The sequence below is a fragment of the Cyclopterus lumpus genome, chromosome 21, assembly GCF_009769545.1.
Source record: "Cyclopterus lumpus isolate fCycLum1 chromosome 21, fCycLum1.pri, whole genome shotgun sequence".
In the NCBI taxonomy this organism is placed as follows: domain Eukaryota; kingdom Metazoa; phylum Chordata; class Actinopteri; order Perciformes; family Cyclopteridae; genus Cyclopterus; species Cyclopterus lumpus.
Window position 1 is genome coordinate 13,060,413 of NC_046986.1, and position 16,543 is coordinate 13,076,955.

Consider the following 16,543-nt stretch of genomic DNA (forward strand, 5'->3'; position numbering starts at 1 on the left):
CTTATGGTCAGTAAGCATGGCGTATAGTCTCTGTACAGGTCCAATGGTATCAAACCTGGCAACCTCACTGTGGCGATGACTCCAGTAAGTCACTGCACCCGACTGTTGTTCACCAAGAAATAAATAAATAGTTGTTGTTACTTTCATATTTACTTGTTTCGAAAAGAAAACTCACACAATTCTCATTTTCCATGACTAATCAATTAAAGACCAACAGTTTCATAATGAACCATATATGACTGGGTTGTCATCTTATTTCACAATCCAGAAACCCAAATGTATATGCACAAGCACTGAAAAAGGGAGTTTGTTATATTATGTCCCCACTAAAGCCCTGACATGAGAGTGATATCACTCTTCTCTTTTAACTTTTGAAGAAAGCTAATATTTCCCCAGACCATCCTTTTAGTGGTTTATCAGGTATTACATACAACAAACATTGTCTTGGCTGCACATTGCCATTCATTATAAATGGCAATGAAATCTAACTGCCAAGATAGAAAACAGATTTCCCACAAGAAGGATATTTTGCCAGTTAACTGACAATGTTCATCAAATAAAAAATATATTCTTTGCTCGATAATGACCTCTATGCTTAGCATCAGCCAAACGAAGGCACACGCCCACAGCTAAATCAGAACCCTTAGCTATTACTGTTTGTGAAACCTGCTTCATACAAGAGATTTATTTCCAGTGTCTTTAAGCTGCCATGCAATATTCACACAACTGTGTTATTGTGTGTAAGAAGGTTGTAAAACACTGACCTTTACAGAAAGTCACTGATCTGTTCAAAGCCATGATTTACTGTGTGCATTTAGGTCTGTGCACACATGCATGTTTCTGTGTGGTTACGTGTGCACAAATGTGTGTGTGTGTGTGAGTAACATTATATCCCACCAGCCATCAATAACTTTGACGTACAGCCAAATGTCATGAAGTATGGAAGACGGCATGATTTACTGTTAGAGATATAATGGAGCGGCTACTGTAATGAACTTGCCGAGTGTTTGATTTATGGGTTTCTGCTGGAGGGAAACAAATAAATGCCATAACTGTGATGACATTGATGATGGTGATGATGAAATTGCCCTCCTCACCTGCAGATATTGGTGGAATGTCTGGAGGGAGTGAAAGAGGAAGTAAGGAGGACAACAAGGAGGAGGAGATGAATAAAGCAGTTTGAGGAGATGGAGGAAACAGAAAGGAGAACAACTGTACACTTGGAAACTTTTATGACTTGACAGCAGACCACTGCTGGAGGGAGATGAGAACCAGCGCTGATGATGATGATGTTAATCAACGATGATGACACTGATGAAGGAAGAGTTCACACAGGCTTTTAAGTCTTTTATTACTGAAGATTTGTGAAGCCACAGGGTGTCCTTTTGGTCGAAACTGGTGTTTATCATCCCTGTGCCTAAGTTTCTTTGCGCAATGCTGCTCTGCAGTTGACTTTGTGCTTTGACATTCCTGACGGATAAATGAGTGTGAATGCAGAATTCCCTTTCTGAGACCCAAAAGGTATCATATTGTCAGCAAAATGATTTGGATAAATAAGAAGGGAATGAAGAAGAGAAGGGATACTTTTAAGGAGGTATTACTCTAATCACTATAAAGCAAACATAAATGCACAAGGGAAGGGATTCCATTTCTCACCTTCAGCTAATTGCTACTGATGCAATATCATACTTTTCAAGCAATATCAAAATGCTATGTGCTTCACATAGTCATGTATTTGTGTACCTAAGACTTACGTTTTGCTCTGAAAATACATATAATCCTTATGATATTTAGACATAATTAATAGCACCATCTCTCTCTCACATGTACGCACACGCGCACACACACACTTTTAATTGGTTACTGAAAGATCTATAAGTGTATATATGAACCTCTAGACACAACACAATTTTGTATATTTTATTCAGTAATTTCCCTTTAGAATCTGATACTCATTCGAGCAGTCAGACTCTGCCCTCTAATGGCACACAGTTAAAACTACCTATTTACCCATATTTGTGCACTGAAAAGAGACGGACTGATCAGAACTAGAATTAGCGCCTCACGAACATGTTTTTTGAGGTCTGATCAGTTTGTCCTTGAGTCCAAGTGGACATTTGTGCCAAGATTTATAGAAATCTAGTCAAGGCGTTCCAGAAATACTCAGAAAGGCTCAGCTTTTTTTTTAATCGTAAGTTAGAGGTAACTTTTTAAGGTGAAAGGTACGACCGCACCATGGTCAGTTCCTTTCTACAATATCCGTGTGATGTGAAGGTGGCTGTGCGCGATGGATTCTGATGTTACATTGGTATTCACAGTTTTGCCAGCCAAGTCGGAGCTGTTTTGGCACAAAAAACATTAAAGATTTAAATTAAATTTAAATAAATGTCTCCGAAATCAATATCCATCATCAAAAGAGATTAAGAAAAATGGTGAATGAGCCTATCGCTCGCTGATGAAAGTACTGGAATATTTATATATTTGCATTTTTTCTTTTCTTTTTTTTCTTTTTACATGCAATAATTTTTAATATGTAGAGAACTCTGAAAACGTGAAGCTCATCAACAAAAAGACTCCAGACTTCAAAACTCGGAGTACAATACAATTCTTTCCACATTTCTAAATCAAACAGAAATGAAATCTTAAGAATCGCCTCTTAAATATTTGTTGTGTCCTCTTTGCAGCTGCAGAAGGGAAAAGTCCCACAGCAGGGCTGAAGCCAAGGTCTCCACAAAATCTTGTCCAATGTCATCTGGCTTTGAATGCTTTGGGCATCTGCGTTGGGGGGCGAATGAGTGTCATCAGACACCTGCTGGTTTGTGAGGGTATCTCTATGTCTCTCCACTGCTTTGGTGGTCTGCTCAAGGATTTCAGCATATTGCGGCTGAGTATCAGGGGTTAGTGGGTGGGACTCTGAGGGATCGTGGAAAAGGTCGTACAGCAGCGGTGGGTTGTGGTGCGTCACATGTTCTCCATGACACAGACAGATCTTGGTGTCGTAGCAGCCCCCGGCTCCCGGGGGAGAAAAGTTAGGAGTGAAAAAGTGCACCTTGAAGACAGAGTCACCTGGATGGAAACACACACCAGATGTGAGCATTCACATGTTGACAGTATCCACTGCCACATGTTAAAACCCTTTTATAGATGTTACTTCTAATTTAACACTTTTGTTATGAATGGGCTTAGGGAAGTTGTTTGGATTTGTGACTTTTTTATGAATGCAATGTTTTCTTATTTTCCCAGTAAACATGAGTAAATATTCAGATTTTGCATTGCAAGATGTAGATATAGAACATATATTTATCTTTCTTTTTTTCTTTACTTATTTGACCTTTTAGCTAATAAGAAGCACAAAACACATGTTTATGTCGACCAAAATCTTCTGGAAATAAAAGGTAGTTGTTGCTTTTAACATATTTTGGTATCTCTTTTTGTCAAATAATAATATGCTAGAATCAGAATTCAGCATTCAATAATAACTGGACCTGATTAGCAGAACAGGGATTTGAACAGCTAAAGTCAGAACAATATGCATTTAATTTTCTAATCGGCTCTGATTGGCTTGCAAGAAAAACATGGGATGTGGTCGAAAAGTCAAAATAAATGACCTAATGTCTATTCCTAACCACTTTTCCTTGACCTCTTTGTTAAACGGAATCCGACTACACTTTCACTAAGTCAAGTAAATATAATAGAAAGGCGGATGTCACTGACGTAGGTTTACCATGGTGAAACTACAACAAAGCGCAACTAAAACATGGCCCCAAGCTTCTTTTGTGAGAGGCTGTTTCCCTCGTGGTGTGAAGGAGAGAAACTAGAGCTCCTTCCTGCCTGCTGCTGGCACACTGAATCAACATTGCTTCAGTAGAAACTGATCAGGCAATGCCAATAAAACTGTTCAATATCAATATTTATTTTTGTGCAACAATGTACTGTTCGGTTATATTTTGCTTTTTAAAAGCTTAATAATCTATCAAAGGCCTAGCTTGTTTTATATTTACTATTTCTTGTTAGTGAGAACGATAATTTGTTTATTGACAGTTTACTATATTTACTGTTCATTTTATTTTGTATTCTTTATTTAGTTATGTTTTCTTAATTGTGACATGTTTGAAGTAAATAAATACATATCAAATTAAACAAAAGGGTTGTCTATCTTTTTATATTCATCATTATGACTCCCATTAGTTTATGACTGTATGAAAATAATTGTTAAACCTGTGCAAGATAAGCATATTGTTTGTTTTCGTGGACGGCCGATGGTGTGTCACTTTAAATGTGGCCGCTTCAAGCACTTGTGGGGCGGCATTGTCTTCTTTCCTTCGGTAAAGGATGGTCCATTGTTCCTTCTGCTAAATGAGCAGAAGGAAGCATTGAAGCATTTTCCTTAGCCGTTAGAGAATTCGAATGGCTCTTATAATGTCGGCCATTTAGATACTTCCGGGTCATTTCATTCAGTTAGGAACCTTCCGAAACAAAAAGGACTTTTCGACCGTCTTTGCAAAGGTAGTTTCCGAGCCGTGGGTGGAGATGCTCAGATGGGGGCGCTATATTCTAATGAGACTGCATGTGACGGGGAGGCACATCCGAATGGCTTATTGAAGCATGTTTCCTGATCTAGACCGCATCCAAAACACTGACTGGGTTGCATTACTTCAGTTTGTGGATTTTCATAATATTTCCCCTATATAATGCTGCACTCATGCAGTTACATAATTAGTCTTAAGTTACTAACATTTGGTTTATTTTAGCTCTATTCTGTGGTATTTGTGAATGCCGTCTGATTTTAATTTCACATCCACACGGGTGGTTTAGTGAAACAGCAGACCTTATAAAAGTCAAACAATATTTGTCTGCTAAATGATCGACTGCACCTCTGTGTCTACGTATGTGAACTTACTTCCAGGTGGGTGCCAGCGTACTGCATTCAGGTACTTTCCACAGTAGTGGAACATGAATTCATGCTCTGATCGCTCCACCTTTCCCTCCAACAGTGGCATCAGGTTAAAGCCATCCGATTGTCTGGGAGAGAGGTTACAATTAAGAGAAAGTGAGAAACACAAATGTGTTGTAAAATCAAGTGAGAGAGCATTACCACAACCGTACATGCAGAGATATTCTAGACTTTAACCTTTAGTTCAAGTTTCATAAACTTTCTATAAAAAAATAGCAAATTTGTCCTCTACAATGCTTGCAAAATTAGCTTAATCAGTGTCCAGTCATATTTGTTTCCAGATAATGAGGTGCTTCATAATGTAATCATCCGTCTATAAAACACCTCAGTTATTAGGCTCAAGTGTAACGTTATTGAATTGCTCTTCCTCTCCTCTTTTTGTAACTGTAAAATATGATTTGGTGTACTTTTCAAACCTTTCCAAGAATAAAACAAGTACGACTTATTGCACGCAATACAAAGAAAGCACTCATATTCTTTACCTGTCTGGTTGTGTGTCATTGGCCAAATATTTCAGTGTTGGATACAGGTCCATGAGGCTAGTGGGTTCGTCCACTACTCTTCCAGCTGCCAGTCTGCCAGGCCAGCGGAAAATACCAGGCACCCTGATCCCTCCCTCCCAGCCTCCCATGGCTTTCCCACCTATAGGGGAGTAAATAGGATGAATTACACAACACAAACAGCTCAAATGTTGCAGTAAATGCAGTAAGAAAGACATGCACTTTGTATAATTATCTTTAACCCTGACTCTTAGGACAGCGTAAGTTGATGTCTACCTTTATAAATGCCGTTCCAGCCTCCTTTCTGGCCGACGATGGAATCAGCATCTTCGAGGTGTCCACCATGGTCTGATGTAAAGTACATCAGAGTATTGTTGGCAAGGCCGAGGGAGTCCACTGTCTCTGTGATTTTACCTATAAAACATATTAATATAGCATTAGAGATGGACCATAATCAGATAGCGACTGCTCTGACTTTCCTTATGGTTAAAAGACAATCATGTCTTTATTCTTGTGGTTCGTCTAACTTAGGCACATACACACAGAACAGTATTGTATGTATAGAACCCACTGAGGTTGTTTGCACCGTTGTGCACTGGGTAGTTGACGGCTAATCAAGCCAGTACTACTCTCAAAACACAGGTCAGTTTGTCATGCTTAGCAATGCATGCCAATATATACTCACCGATCATCCAGTCCACTTCTTCTAGGTTATCACCGTAGCAACCATGGCGACTTTTACCAGCAAAGGCAGGTGTTTTTAAGAGTGGCGTGTGGATATGGGCCAATGAAAAGAAGAGGAGGAATGGATGATCAACATTCCTGAAGAGAAAACGATAGAAGGTTTTATGTCAAGTATGATGAAAGACATAATTAAAGACACTTTAATTATTGTGTCAAGAAATCCCATTAACAGTCTTGACTAGGTAGCGAATTCCTTGGTGCCAAACTCCTCTAGTGATGTCTAAAAACAAACAACTGACAAACACATCAATTGGCCACATATCGACACAGTATGTATGGAGTAAATACATAGGGGTTTATGCTTGTGATTACATTTTCTGTTTTAGACCAACATATTTACCTCTTTATAAAGTGTTGTGCTTCTCTCAGCAACCTCTGGGGCATTGTCTCTACTGTCATTGGCTGTTCGATCACTTCTTGGTTTCTCATGATGATGCAGTTCCATGTCTGCAGGTATTTCAAGGGTATATACCACACAGCGGCTGCTAGGATACTGAGAAAAACAAGCGCTACCAATAGCCACAGGCTGACTTCAAGGAGCCCACACACACGCACACACACCTGAAAACACACCACACACACACACACACACACACACACACACCAGTCCAGTGGGTTTAGAAACAAAGCACACATTCCCAAATGAAACCACTGCCATACTGTACGAAATCCAGACAAATCAATGAAGGTAGAAAACGTATTTAATACCCTAATAATTAAAACAATTTAAAAAATCCATTAAAATATATAATAGACACACGCTAATATGAAATATAATTACATGATATACATATATAAACATGTGAAGTTTATAATATATTTTTCAAAACCTAAAAAATGACAACTGTGGATTCTCTCTGATTATGTTTCAACAAATATTTTACATTCTCATCTCCACAATTGCAGGAGCTATGGCAGGACTACTGCACTCAATGTAATATTGTGGTACCATAACACTTTGTATTACTGTCTGGGACTGCAATTCCATGATTTTGCCACTAGATGACATCCATTAACCGAGAAAGTTACTTATTGTCAACAGTGAAACAAATAGTACATTGTGTACTTTGTTCATACATACTGTACAGTATTTAAATGTAGGTCTAAAATAGTATTATAGTGTTCCGTCTTCTTGCTGGTCACTGAGTTGATCTTTATGCTGTACTAGTTTAGTTGTCCTCTTATCAAACCTTTTGTTGTACCTGTGGCACAGCTGGTTGCCATTCATCCTACAGGGACCCCCAAAGTTTCGTTTCTACGCTACTTTGCTTTCACATAAAACAGGTTACTGGCTGCTGTACCTGTGAATGACACAATTGCAGCTTTTGTTCATAATATATTTGTTTAACCCTGTGGCTCATGTCTTCTTGAGGACACATTAGTTATTTGGCTTTGGGGTAAATTGCACAGCAACGCTTTGTTTACCAATTTCTTCCAATCTCTCTGTTTTTCATTTTTGAGGTTTCCATCTTTTTCTCATATTATGTGCCTCTATGGGTCTGTTTTAGATGTACCTTACTGTGATCAATTCTAGGGAGAGTCGGCTGAAAAAATAAATAAATAAATACAATTCACCCGTACCAGTGTGAAAAGTCCAACTCCAAGCAGCATGGTCAGATTTCCGAGTACGTGCTGGAGGTCTGCCATTATATCACTCCCCTCTCCGGGCACACAGTCATTGAACAGGGTGAACGGCAGGCCGTAGAAGTAGCTGAAGCCATGCTGGTTTGGATGGTGGCAATGGTCCCCTCTCTGTTCACAGTTCAAACCCAAGTGCCACTTACCTGTAGAGACACACACAGAGAGAAAGAGAGATATAGATGGAGTACTGGACACTCAAAAACAAAGAGCAGAGACGGGAATGTGAATACACAGCAGGCTCTCATTCTTGCAACATTGTTTCCATTTAAAATCAGATAATATTTGGCAACTTTTTTTGCAAATAGTGTCAAGCACAGTACAGCTGACCCAGCTTCAAACACCTGGATGAAGTTCAAACATCTGACCTGCTGAAGAGTCCATCGCTCTGTTGCCTGGGGGAGGGGCAGGGGACATTTCACAATGAATGATCACATTATGTGATTTTACCCACGAGGCTGGTGGTGTATCCTTCTTGCTGCAGCCTCTTAGCAAAAGTGGTCTCACTGGGTGGCAGCCCCCCCGAACCACCGAGGAACAGCAGTACCTGTATGCTGCCTGCGCTCCCCAGACCTAGTCAACAGACACACATTATGGAGAGAAAATAAAACAAATACAAACTTTGGAACATATTGCCAAACATTGCTGTACAAATATGACGATATGCTCCTCTCTGCAATAACTTTGTTACCTGAGCGGAGTGCATAGCGCCCCGTCATGAAGGCGGCCCGGCTCGGGGTGCAGAGGGAAGCAGCTGCAATGTGCTGAGTCAGCTTTACCCCTTCAGAAGCAAGTCGGTCTATGTTAGGAGTCCTACAGGGACAGAGCAGGTGTAAATAGGTAGAGTTAATATACAGAACAGAGACATATAGATAAGGAATTGAATACACATTTAATTCCAGGCAGCACATCAGAGAGAGAGTAGACACATATATAATTACATATCACAGACATGATGGAATAAGCAGGCTGTGATGATAATCAAACTAAAAAGGTGTACTCAGTGCAGATCCCTGCCAGGTGTGTCTGCAACGACCGCTGCTGTACAAGTCCTTTTCCCAGCAGCCATTTGACATTTCATTGCCAGGTAAACACAGGTGTAAATAATAGCATTAATTATGGCCCTGCTCTATTTAGGTGGACAAGGGCCCTGCTATTGTGCCTGCTGGCTCACTGGAATGACTGTGACACAGTAAATAGAACGTGACCACAATTTACTTTATCAATTACACTGGTGTCTATACAAGGTTATACAAGCAATAGGCTCAAAGTCGTAGAATAGACTTCACTATCGTGCCAAAACACAAAGGTAAACTCACCAAGCTGTCAGCAGAGTGTGCACGGGTCTTCAAAAACAATAACCCTGTACCAACTGTTTGGCCCCATTGTGTCTCTGGCCACAGAGTAGTGGCTGAGGTACATAGATGCTGCGTTCTCACTAGCGACCCCTTCCAACAGAGAGTCAGTTTAGAGGTTTGAGTGTTTTGAGAAAGTGTGAGTCACCGCAACCATGACAGGTCTTAGACCATGAGTCATAAAGTAGAGAGAATAGAGGAGACAATGGGTGAGCAAAAGAGGAAGAGACAGAGGCATTACACATGCGTTAGACCTGACCTGACGGTGTCATTGCCGTAGCATCCCACATCACCGATGCCCAGATCGTCCACCATCATCAGAACAAAGTTGGGCTTCCTGTCTGCCTTCTGTCCTGTGACTTCTCTCCCTGGCAGCAGGGAGAGAAGGAGATGTGCCAACAGGGGGAACCTTCGGGTGAAGGATTAAAGGTGATTTTGGCAGTTTTATTTGACGACATACCACTGAAACTATTAGTTGATAGAATAGTTACCCATATTTTATACTTTATAACAACTGCATTATACTTCATTTACAAATGGTGAATCCATCATTTATAAAGTGTGGGAAAAGGCTTTATGAATGATGAATTAAGTGTTTACTCATACTCAACTAATGCTTCATAGCGTGCAGTTATTATAAAGTGTTACTACCGATTAATTGACATTTGTGTGCGTGTGTCCCTATTGTTACAGCTGACTGTCTGGCACGAGGGCTTCTATTTTGTAAGTATTTGCTCTAGTTTCACAGTTCCTCTTCACAAAGTTGATTCTCTACTTCCAACGAGCCGCCCATGAAACAAACAGCCTGCAGCGGCCCCGGGAAGACCCCCCCCCACACATTTAAAACCTCTGAATTACCGTGAGATCAAACCGGTTTACTCAACCCCGGCCGTCTGGCACGTTACTTCAAAGTGTCAGTAAATATGGCGTCTAGCTAAACCCGATGCTGTGGTCAAGTCGCCTTCCATGATTAACGTTACAACGTGGACTTTAGCCCCATAAGCAGGAAGGCTCGATCTCCCGGAACCTCTTCCCCCGTGTTGTTGTGCTCATGGTGTGACGACGGTGCATGCGATACTTTTCACTGTAACTTTAAAACACTTGCGAGTTATACAACTATATCAAAAGGTGCCACGTGCGATCAGTCTGCAATTGCAAAACATTCGACGTTGGGTGGACGTCTCATTTCGTGTTCGTTCCTAATTCCTCGTTAGCGAGGCAAGGCAAGTTTATTTGGTATTGCACATTTCAACAACAAGGCAATTCAAAGTGCTTCAAAAGCATCAAAACATAATGCAAAAGAAAACAAGAGCATTCATTAAAAAAAAAATTTTAAACAGTCAAAAAGCAAGAAATATTAAAGTTGCGGTGCAGTTAAAGAAACAGAATAGTGAGATGCAGAAAGTGATTGATATCCTTGAATCTGGTTCAATTAAAGGGAACAGCGAACAGCGAACAGCTGACATCATTCAGACATTGCACGTGCTGTTGTTTGAAATGGCCAACGGTAAACTCACCTCATACTGTTTCATAAAACGAAAGGCATGTGACACATCTCACCGAGTATCCGCGGATGCCGGCTCACGTGACCGCAGTCGTCCTCCTCCTCCCCTACTGTAATGACTGTCTTCTAAGCGCACGAGCACATTTGCATTCATGTGTGGTGTAAATGCGCACAGGAAAAGTTCATTTTAAACACGAGGATCCCTCCTTTGCTTTAGTTTTCTGAGGATGATGACGATGACGCACTCTTCGGCACTTCTCTTCTTCTCCAGCATATTACTCCACACACTTCCACTCCATTAAATGTCTGATGGAGTTATGTCGCAGTTATTTTGTAGATTAGACTTTACATATGATAGCATGAGGAACTGCTCAATTCCTGTACTTTAATCCAATGATGACCAACCTTTTTGCCTTGTAATATTTTATATCCAGCCAATGCATGCAGGATGACCCCTCAACACAGGTTGTCTGTGAGTTGTGAGCAGAGATATTTCCTTATTTTAATCATTTTTAGAGCTCTGACTAGTCAAAACTCAAAGACAAAAAGCCTCAGAGACAGCAAAACTAAACAGAAATGTGTCTTCTTCTTGGTTGTGTTGTTAACCATGTCATAACTTTTCAGATTTATCTTGTGACCCTGAGGAGCTTCATGATGGGAGGACTGGTTTAGACAACCCAACAGAGCAGCAGTTGACATGGATGCCACTTGGACCTATACAACATTCAACTGCTTCTGCCATAATACAGCAAATCAATGATTTGATACTTTGAAAACATTCTTAATAACTAAACCACTGTTATTTGTAATTAAGTATTACAGTACATTGGGGAATATAGGTACTTTTAATTCAGTACATTATCTGAATTTGTCTCTCATTTCTGTTTATCCCACAGACACAGCTGAGTTTTATTGTTTCAACAATGAAAGATAATTTAGTCTGATTTACTTGGAATCAAATCAATGAAATTACTTCACTGAATTACTGAATAATAAGTTAGCACAGCCGCACGCGGGGCTGGGTTTAATAACATGGTTTACAGTTGGTGCGGGTGTGATGGCTGCTGGGTATGAAACAAATATGTGTACATGTACGGGAATTATGTGTGTATACGTTTGGCGAGAAAAAACATACTCAGGTCCCCACATGTTACTTCTGAGGTGAGTATCTGCAGGTGAGGATCTGTCACTCATATAACCTGTGTATAGAGCTACATCCTATATATACCTGATGTATCGAACATTTCACGTCATGTCGTGTGATGCCTGTTTGTTTTTTGTTCTCCTTGAGCTTACTTAACTTTCCAGCAGCTTGCAGGAATTAAAGAAAGTCACAAAAACAGAGCGACAGAGGCACACATGGCTTCATAAACTTTACATAAAGTTGAGCAATAGGACAAAAATAACTAAAACTTATGTATGTGTTGTATACATCTTAAGTGTAAAAATATGAATATTCCAATATCATTCTTTAAGATCAGTGTTATTTGTACCTACTGTGACACACACACACACACACCTGGCAAGAAGGTCAAACACAAACTCCCACGAAAACGGTTTAATTGACTCCTAAAACATTATTTACACAATTCCAGAAGAACAACAGTGCCAGATGAAAAGAAAGTTCCGAAAACAAAAGTAAAAGACAGCGTATTTAAATAAAAAGGAACAGTCATTTGTCGAAATCAAAAATGAATTGTCTAATATAATCAAGACGTCTACCGGATAGGAAAGTGCTTCTCCCATAAAGATTGTTAATAAAATCCCCTGCAAAAAACATCTCTGCTTGTTTTATCGTTTACTTTCAGATGATGACATTGTTCTTTGTTTTCCTCTCTGGAATGTTCAAGAGGCGGTATAAGGCAGGACTGGTCAGCGCCACATTGATGCCTTAGCACTTTTTGGGAAGTGCACTTCTGGACCCAATAAGTCTACGATTCCCTTGGTTTTACATTCTGGTTTTGGATGCTACGCTCCACTAGTTTGTGTTTACAAGGAATGTGACAGCTCGGGACTAAATGTGGACTGGACCATAATGCTCAAAACACAAGCATTCCTCGTGCCATTTGAAGGGCTGTATCGTTGCTTCGGTCTCCTTCAAGGGTTCTGAATGTGCACTGCAGCGGACTGCTTTTGTTGATTCCTATTGTACTTATTGGAGTGCAGGAAGTACTGCATTAAAAAGGAGGATGTTTTGTTTTGAAGGCATCGGTGGCTACATCTGAAAGCTTGTACTGTTATTCAGTGGGTATTTTGTGCATTATCGCTACATGCCATTGGAGATGCAGTAAGAGATTTCCGACACACTTAGTTCCCAAGTGTCAGGATAAATTCTATCACAGATTACAGAAGAAGGCATTTCATACAGGGCTTTGACACAGTGTCCAGCCCACAGTAGGATTAATCAATATGTGACATCACAGACTATGAATAATTCTCAGTTTGAGGCTAGGCTGTTAGCAACAGTCTCTGTCCTGTATTGCAGCTATATGGTGCTTTACAATTAACACACTTTACATAAACTGCAGCACGATGCAACCTCTATAACCCTATTTCAAAATGTAAAGGGAGCAGAGCAAGTACAAAACTGCAAGGCAACAAAAAGACATTCAGAAGTTAATATTTGTTGTGCTACAGCCACAAAGAAAAAGGAACTGTTGTGCTTTCTTTCTTCTTCTTTTTTTTTTAAGCACTAGCGCTGCTTCTGAGGCATTTCACAATGATCAACCACTGCTAAATGTAAAATGCATATAAAAATCACAGGTGAATAGTGTCTGTAAGTTGGATGTATGAATGATAAAAAAAACACTGTGACAGCTACTGGCTTGCTCAAATAAAGAGACACGCAGAGAGGGTACATTTATGGCTGAAATGTGATGCTGTTAAAAGAGTTTGTATGCAATATTGGTAAAACAAAGTACTGGAAGTAAAACAGCAAACAGCCCACTATGAACAGATACAGTAGCTGTTACAATAATGGAATAATACATAAACAGTCCAAGGTGAGGCTTTTCAACCACCAAAATGATCATGAATTAATTAAGATTGTACATTCCTCAATTGTCTAGTATATTGTCATACATTCGACTACTATTCTGCCTGTTTTCACTTGTATCGTCCCAGCTCTCTTCCCTGTGTGTCAGTAGATTGGTCAAGCCAGGCTGTGTCAGTGAAAGGCACGATAGAGGATAAATTACTGCATCACAACTAGACAGCCACATACTACATCAGAACAATGTCTAATACAATACCACATGACCTCTGTTGAATTTTTCCGTGTCAGGTGAACATTCATCCATTGACAGAAACAGGGTTGGACAAGACTCCACTTCACTTTTAGATGTTCATATAACATTGTCAAATAAATGCATATGTGTTGGATTGTTTAATCATTATGCAATTAATGAACTGAGTGTGTTTGATGAGAAGTTTTCTTTTGTTGATTTGGAAATTTCACTCTAATTTATTGAATTGACTGAGGAGAAGTGGTAGTCACCCAACAGGATTTAAAATGAATAAGCCCCTTCACCAACCAAAACAAATAGACACACACACACACACACACACACACAAACATACAGTGACATCACTGGTCCGAGGAACACACATTGGACCATGTAGCATCCCCAAAATCTATCCTATAATATTTCTCCTCGTCAGAATACATTGGTAGTTATTGAATCCCCCTGTTATCCATCTATTCTGCATTTGTACTGCAGACTATTAAAACAAATATAAAACAATGTTTTAGTAAGTGGCTGTTGCCAGTGGACTTTCAAAATAATATGTGTGGGTCAAACAATGACAGAATTAGCACAAAATAAAATCCACTTTTTAGAATTCAGTACAAAGGTAAACATTTAAAACACCAATAACTGTCACTGGTTTATATTCACACTGAATTACTAGAACTGGATAGTAGCCATATAATGTAGTTCTTTAATTTCGCCATTTTATGGTTCATTTGAGATTGAATCTCTTTAATGTCCACAAAAGTAGAAAGTTTGTCCGATCATGTTAATAAATTGCCATGTTGTAACAACCACAAAACCCTCAATGTTCACATATATTTAGTCCCACACACACACACACACACACACACACACACACACACGCGCACACACACACACACACACACACACACAGCCCTACTCCGGGGCCTCACAGTAATGTAGCTCTACAGAAGAAGATAGAGCTTAACAGTGAGATTTGCCACTATGCTTGCCAGTCATTGGTCCAGGCAGTCATGTGATCATTTCTGGTCTAGGAGGAGTTCAGCAGGTTACTAAGGACTGCAAAAAGGAAAAAGAAGGTCAACATATTATACCTGTGTTTGATCTGTGTGTTTGTATCATCTTCCTTTCGGGAAACCTACCCTGGGGATCCGACTGAGCCTCGGTTGCATCAGCTTTGCGTGCAGCTTCTGGATCCGCTTCTAATCACAGAGATCGACAAAGTCAGATAGACGCATTAACACAGATTGAAGCAGACACATCCTTCCATGACCGTTTGGATTTCACAAGCATTTAGTTAAGTGACAACCAATTAAATGTCACAGTGGGGGATTTTTCTGAGGATGTTACTATTTATTCGGCTGAATTGCTTATTATCACCACTGTGACAATAAGCTCAAAACAAGTCATTTCTGTGTGGTCCAGCCTGACCATTTATTGTCAATGGAGCAGCTCCAATGCTATACCTGGTAATTACATTGCTATTTACAATGCTAACTCTGTACCGCTGAGGAAGAATCATTCATATTCATGACCACTAAATCTATATTAAAATGATTTGTATTCATATTTAAATACAATTAGAACTACTAGCTATCAATATTCACATTATATTCCTACTAATATAATCTTACTTACATATACGTATATCTAGCTATATTTGAGTTTTGCCTTACATTGCTTAAGGACCCCTGGCTCATGTTGACTGTAAAGTCAACTTTGCTGAATCGGTAGTATTGGTATGCAGGATGTGTGTGAGTTGACTGTAGTTGACACTGTATAAGAGATAAAGCAGAGGCTACTATGTCTCAAAGAAAGAGTGCTGCATGACCCTTAGCACTTATGATATTATAATACATGTTGCACACCCCACCCATCTCGCCCTCGAGCCTGGCTAAAGCAAAGCATTACTAAAGATTGATTAAAGGCTGAGATTATGCTGTGGTCCAAGTCAACCATCTGCAGTAGTCTGCAGCAGAGCAATAGAAACACAACTAATCTTAACTTGCAGGTCTTTGTTTAAGAAGCTAGAGTCGAAAGGTGCTGTGATCTAGCCTTGCGTACAGCAGTTAAGTGTATCCCGTTATTTGTTTTTTTCAGTTAGTTAATTAGTTGGCAAGACAATTACCTTGTCTATTTTTGAAGCACAGTTTCTTGTTCTTGTAGGTGAATAATCCAACGATTGCTGCCAGTACAGACATCGCAACTGCACTCAGAATGGCTGCTAAAGAGCCGGAGCTGGCCTCTGTACGTTGGAAACAAACACACATGTATCAAATCATTAGAGCATGTTTAGTGATACAAATGTGACCCCACTGTGTTACAAATGCCAGTGTAACCGCTACATAAAGAGAACGTAAACCTCAGTAACGACACTGGGTGCCATATTGCAGTTGAAATGATGAACAACATGACATAATGTGTGTGCGTATGTGACACCACATCAATCCTGTCGCAGCATTTTCTAATACCCAACCATTTAGAGCCCTAAAAGCATTCACTGTGACAGCATCTGTCTGCACCTGTAACCCAGTTACTATGACAACACCGATCTGAATAGTTTTCCTGCTGTGTCATAGTCTGTTAAAAGCACACAAACATATGTTGTACAACCT

At 39.8% G+C, this 16,543-nt stretch overlaps 2 protein-coding genes and 1 long non-coding RNA gene across 5 annotated transcripts in view; 1 reads left to right on the forward strand and 2 right to left on the reverse strand.

Moving 5' to 3' along the window:
• Positions 1-1,906: 1,906 nt before the first annotated feature.
• Positions 1,907-10,766, reverse strand: arsh (arylsulfatase H). 3 transcript variants are annotated; one of them, XM_034561079.1, is made up of 11 exons: positions 10,709-10,766; positions 9,451-9,600; positions 8,528-8,649; positions 8,287-8,409; positions 7,780-7,982; positions 6,539-6,759; positions 6,140-6,276; positions 5,731-5,868; positions 5,437-5,596; positions 4,901-5,022; positions 1,907-3,066 (listed from the first exon to the last, which is right to left on the reverse strand). In XM_034561079.1, the coding sequence occupies exons 1-11, from the start codon at positions 10,711-10,713 to the stop codon at positions 2,657-2,659; spliced, it is 1,791 nt and encodes a 596-aa protein (XP_034416970.1). In that variant the 5' UTR covers positions 10,714-10,766; the 3' UTR covers positions 1,907-2,656. The 3 variants fall into 3 exon arrangements, with proteins under 3 accessions (XP_034416970.1, XP_034416972.1, XP_034416971.1); XM_034561081.1 differs by lacking the exons at positions 9,451-9,600; positions 10,709-10,766 and adding an exon at positions 9,156-9,443; XM_034561080.1 differs by lacking the exons at positions 9,451-9,600; positions 10,709-10,766 and having other exon boundaries at positions 8,205-8,409; positions 8,528-8,647.
• Positions 9,508-12,458, forward strand: LOC117750118. The gene is made up of 3 exons (XR_004611767.1): positions 9,508-9,620; positions 9,885-9,914; positions 11,320-12,458. It is a non-coding gene; the product is annotated as an uncharacterized LOC117750118 (long non-coding RNA).
• Positions 12,239-16,543, reverse strand: part of si:ch211-39i22.1 (protein TsetseEP) — a 17,388-nt gene continuing 13,083 nt past the window's right edge. Inside the window, exons 10-12 of the mRNA XM_034561082.1 lie at positions 16,057-16,173; positions 15,071-15,130; positions 12,239-14,987 (exon numbers count right to left, since the gene is read on the reverse strand). Of these exons, the coding sequence (XP_034416973.1) occupies positions 14,959-14,987; positions 15,071-15,130; positions 16,057-16,173 (206 nt within the window). The 3' untranslated portion in view covers positions 12,239-14,958. The remainder of the gene's footprint in view (positions 14,988-15,070; positions 15,131-16,056; positions 16,174-16,543) is intronic.

Bases quoted from the DNA above. Each gene is read 5' to 3' on its own strand.
- arsh (XM_034561079.1), bottom strand. The intron at 7,983-8,286 runs GTAAAATCACAT...GTGTCTCTACAG, and splicing joins ATACACCACCAGCCTCGTGG to GTAAGTGGCACTTGGGTTTG. The intron at 5,597-5,730 runs GTAGACATCAAC...ACTCCCCTATAG, and splicing joins CTGGAACGGCATTTATAAAG to GTGGGAAAGCCATGGGAGGC.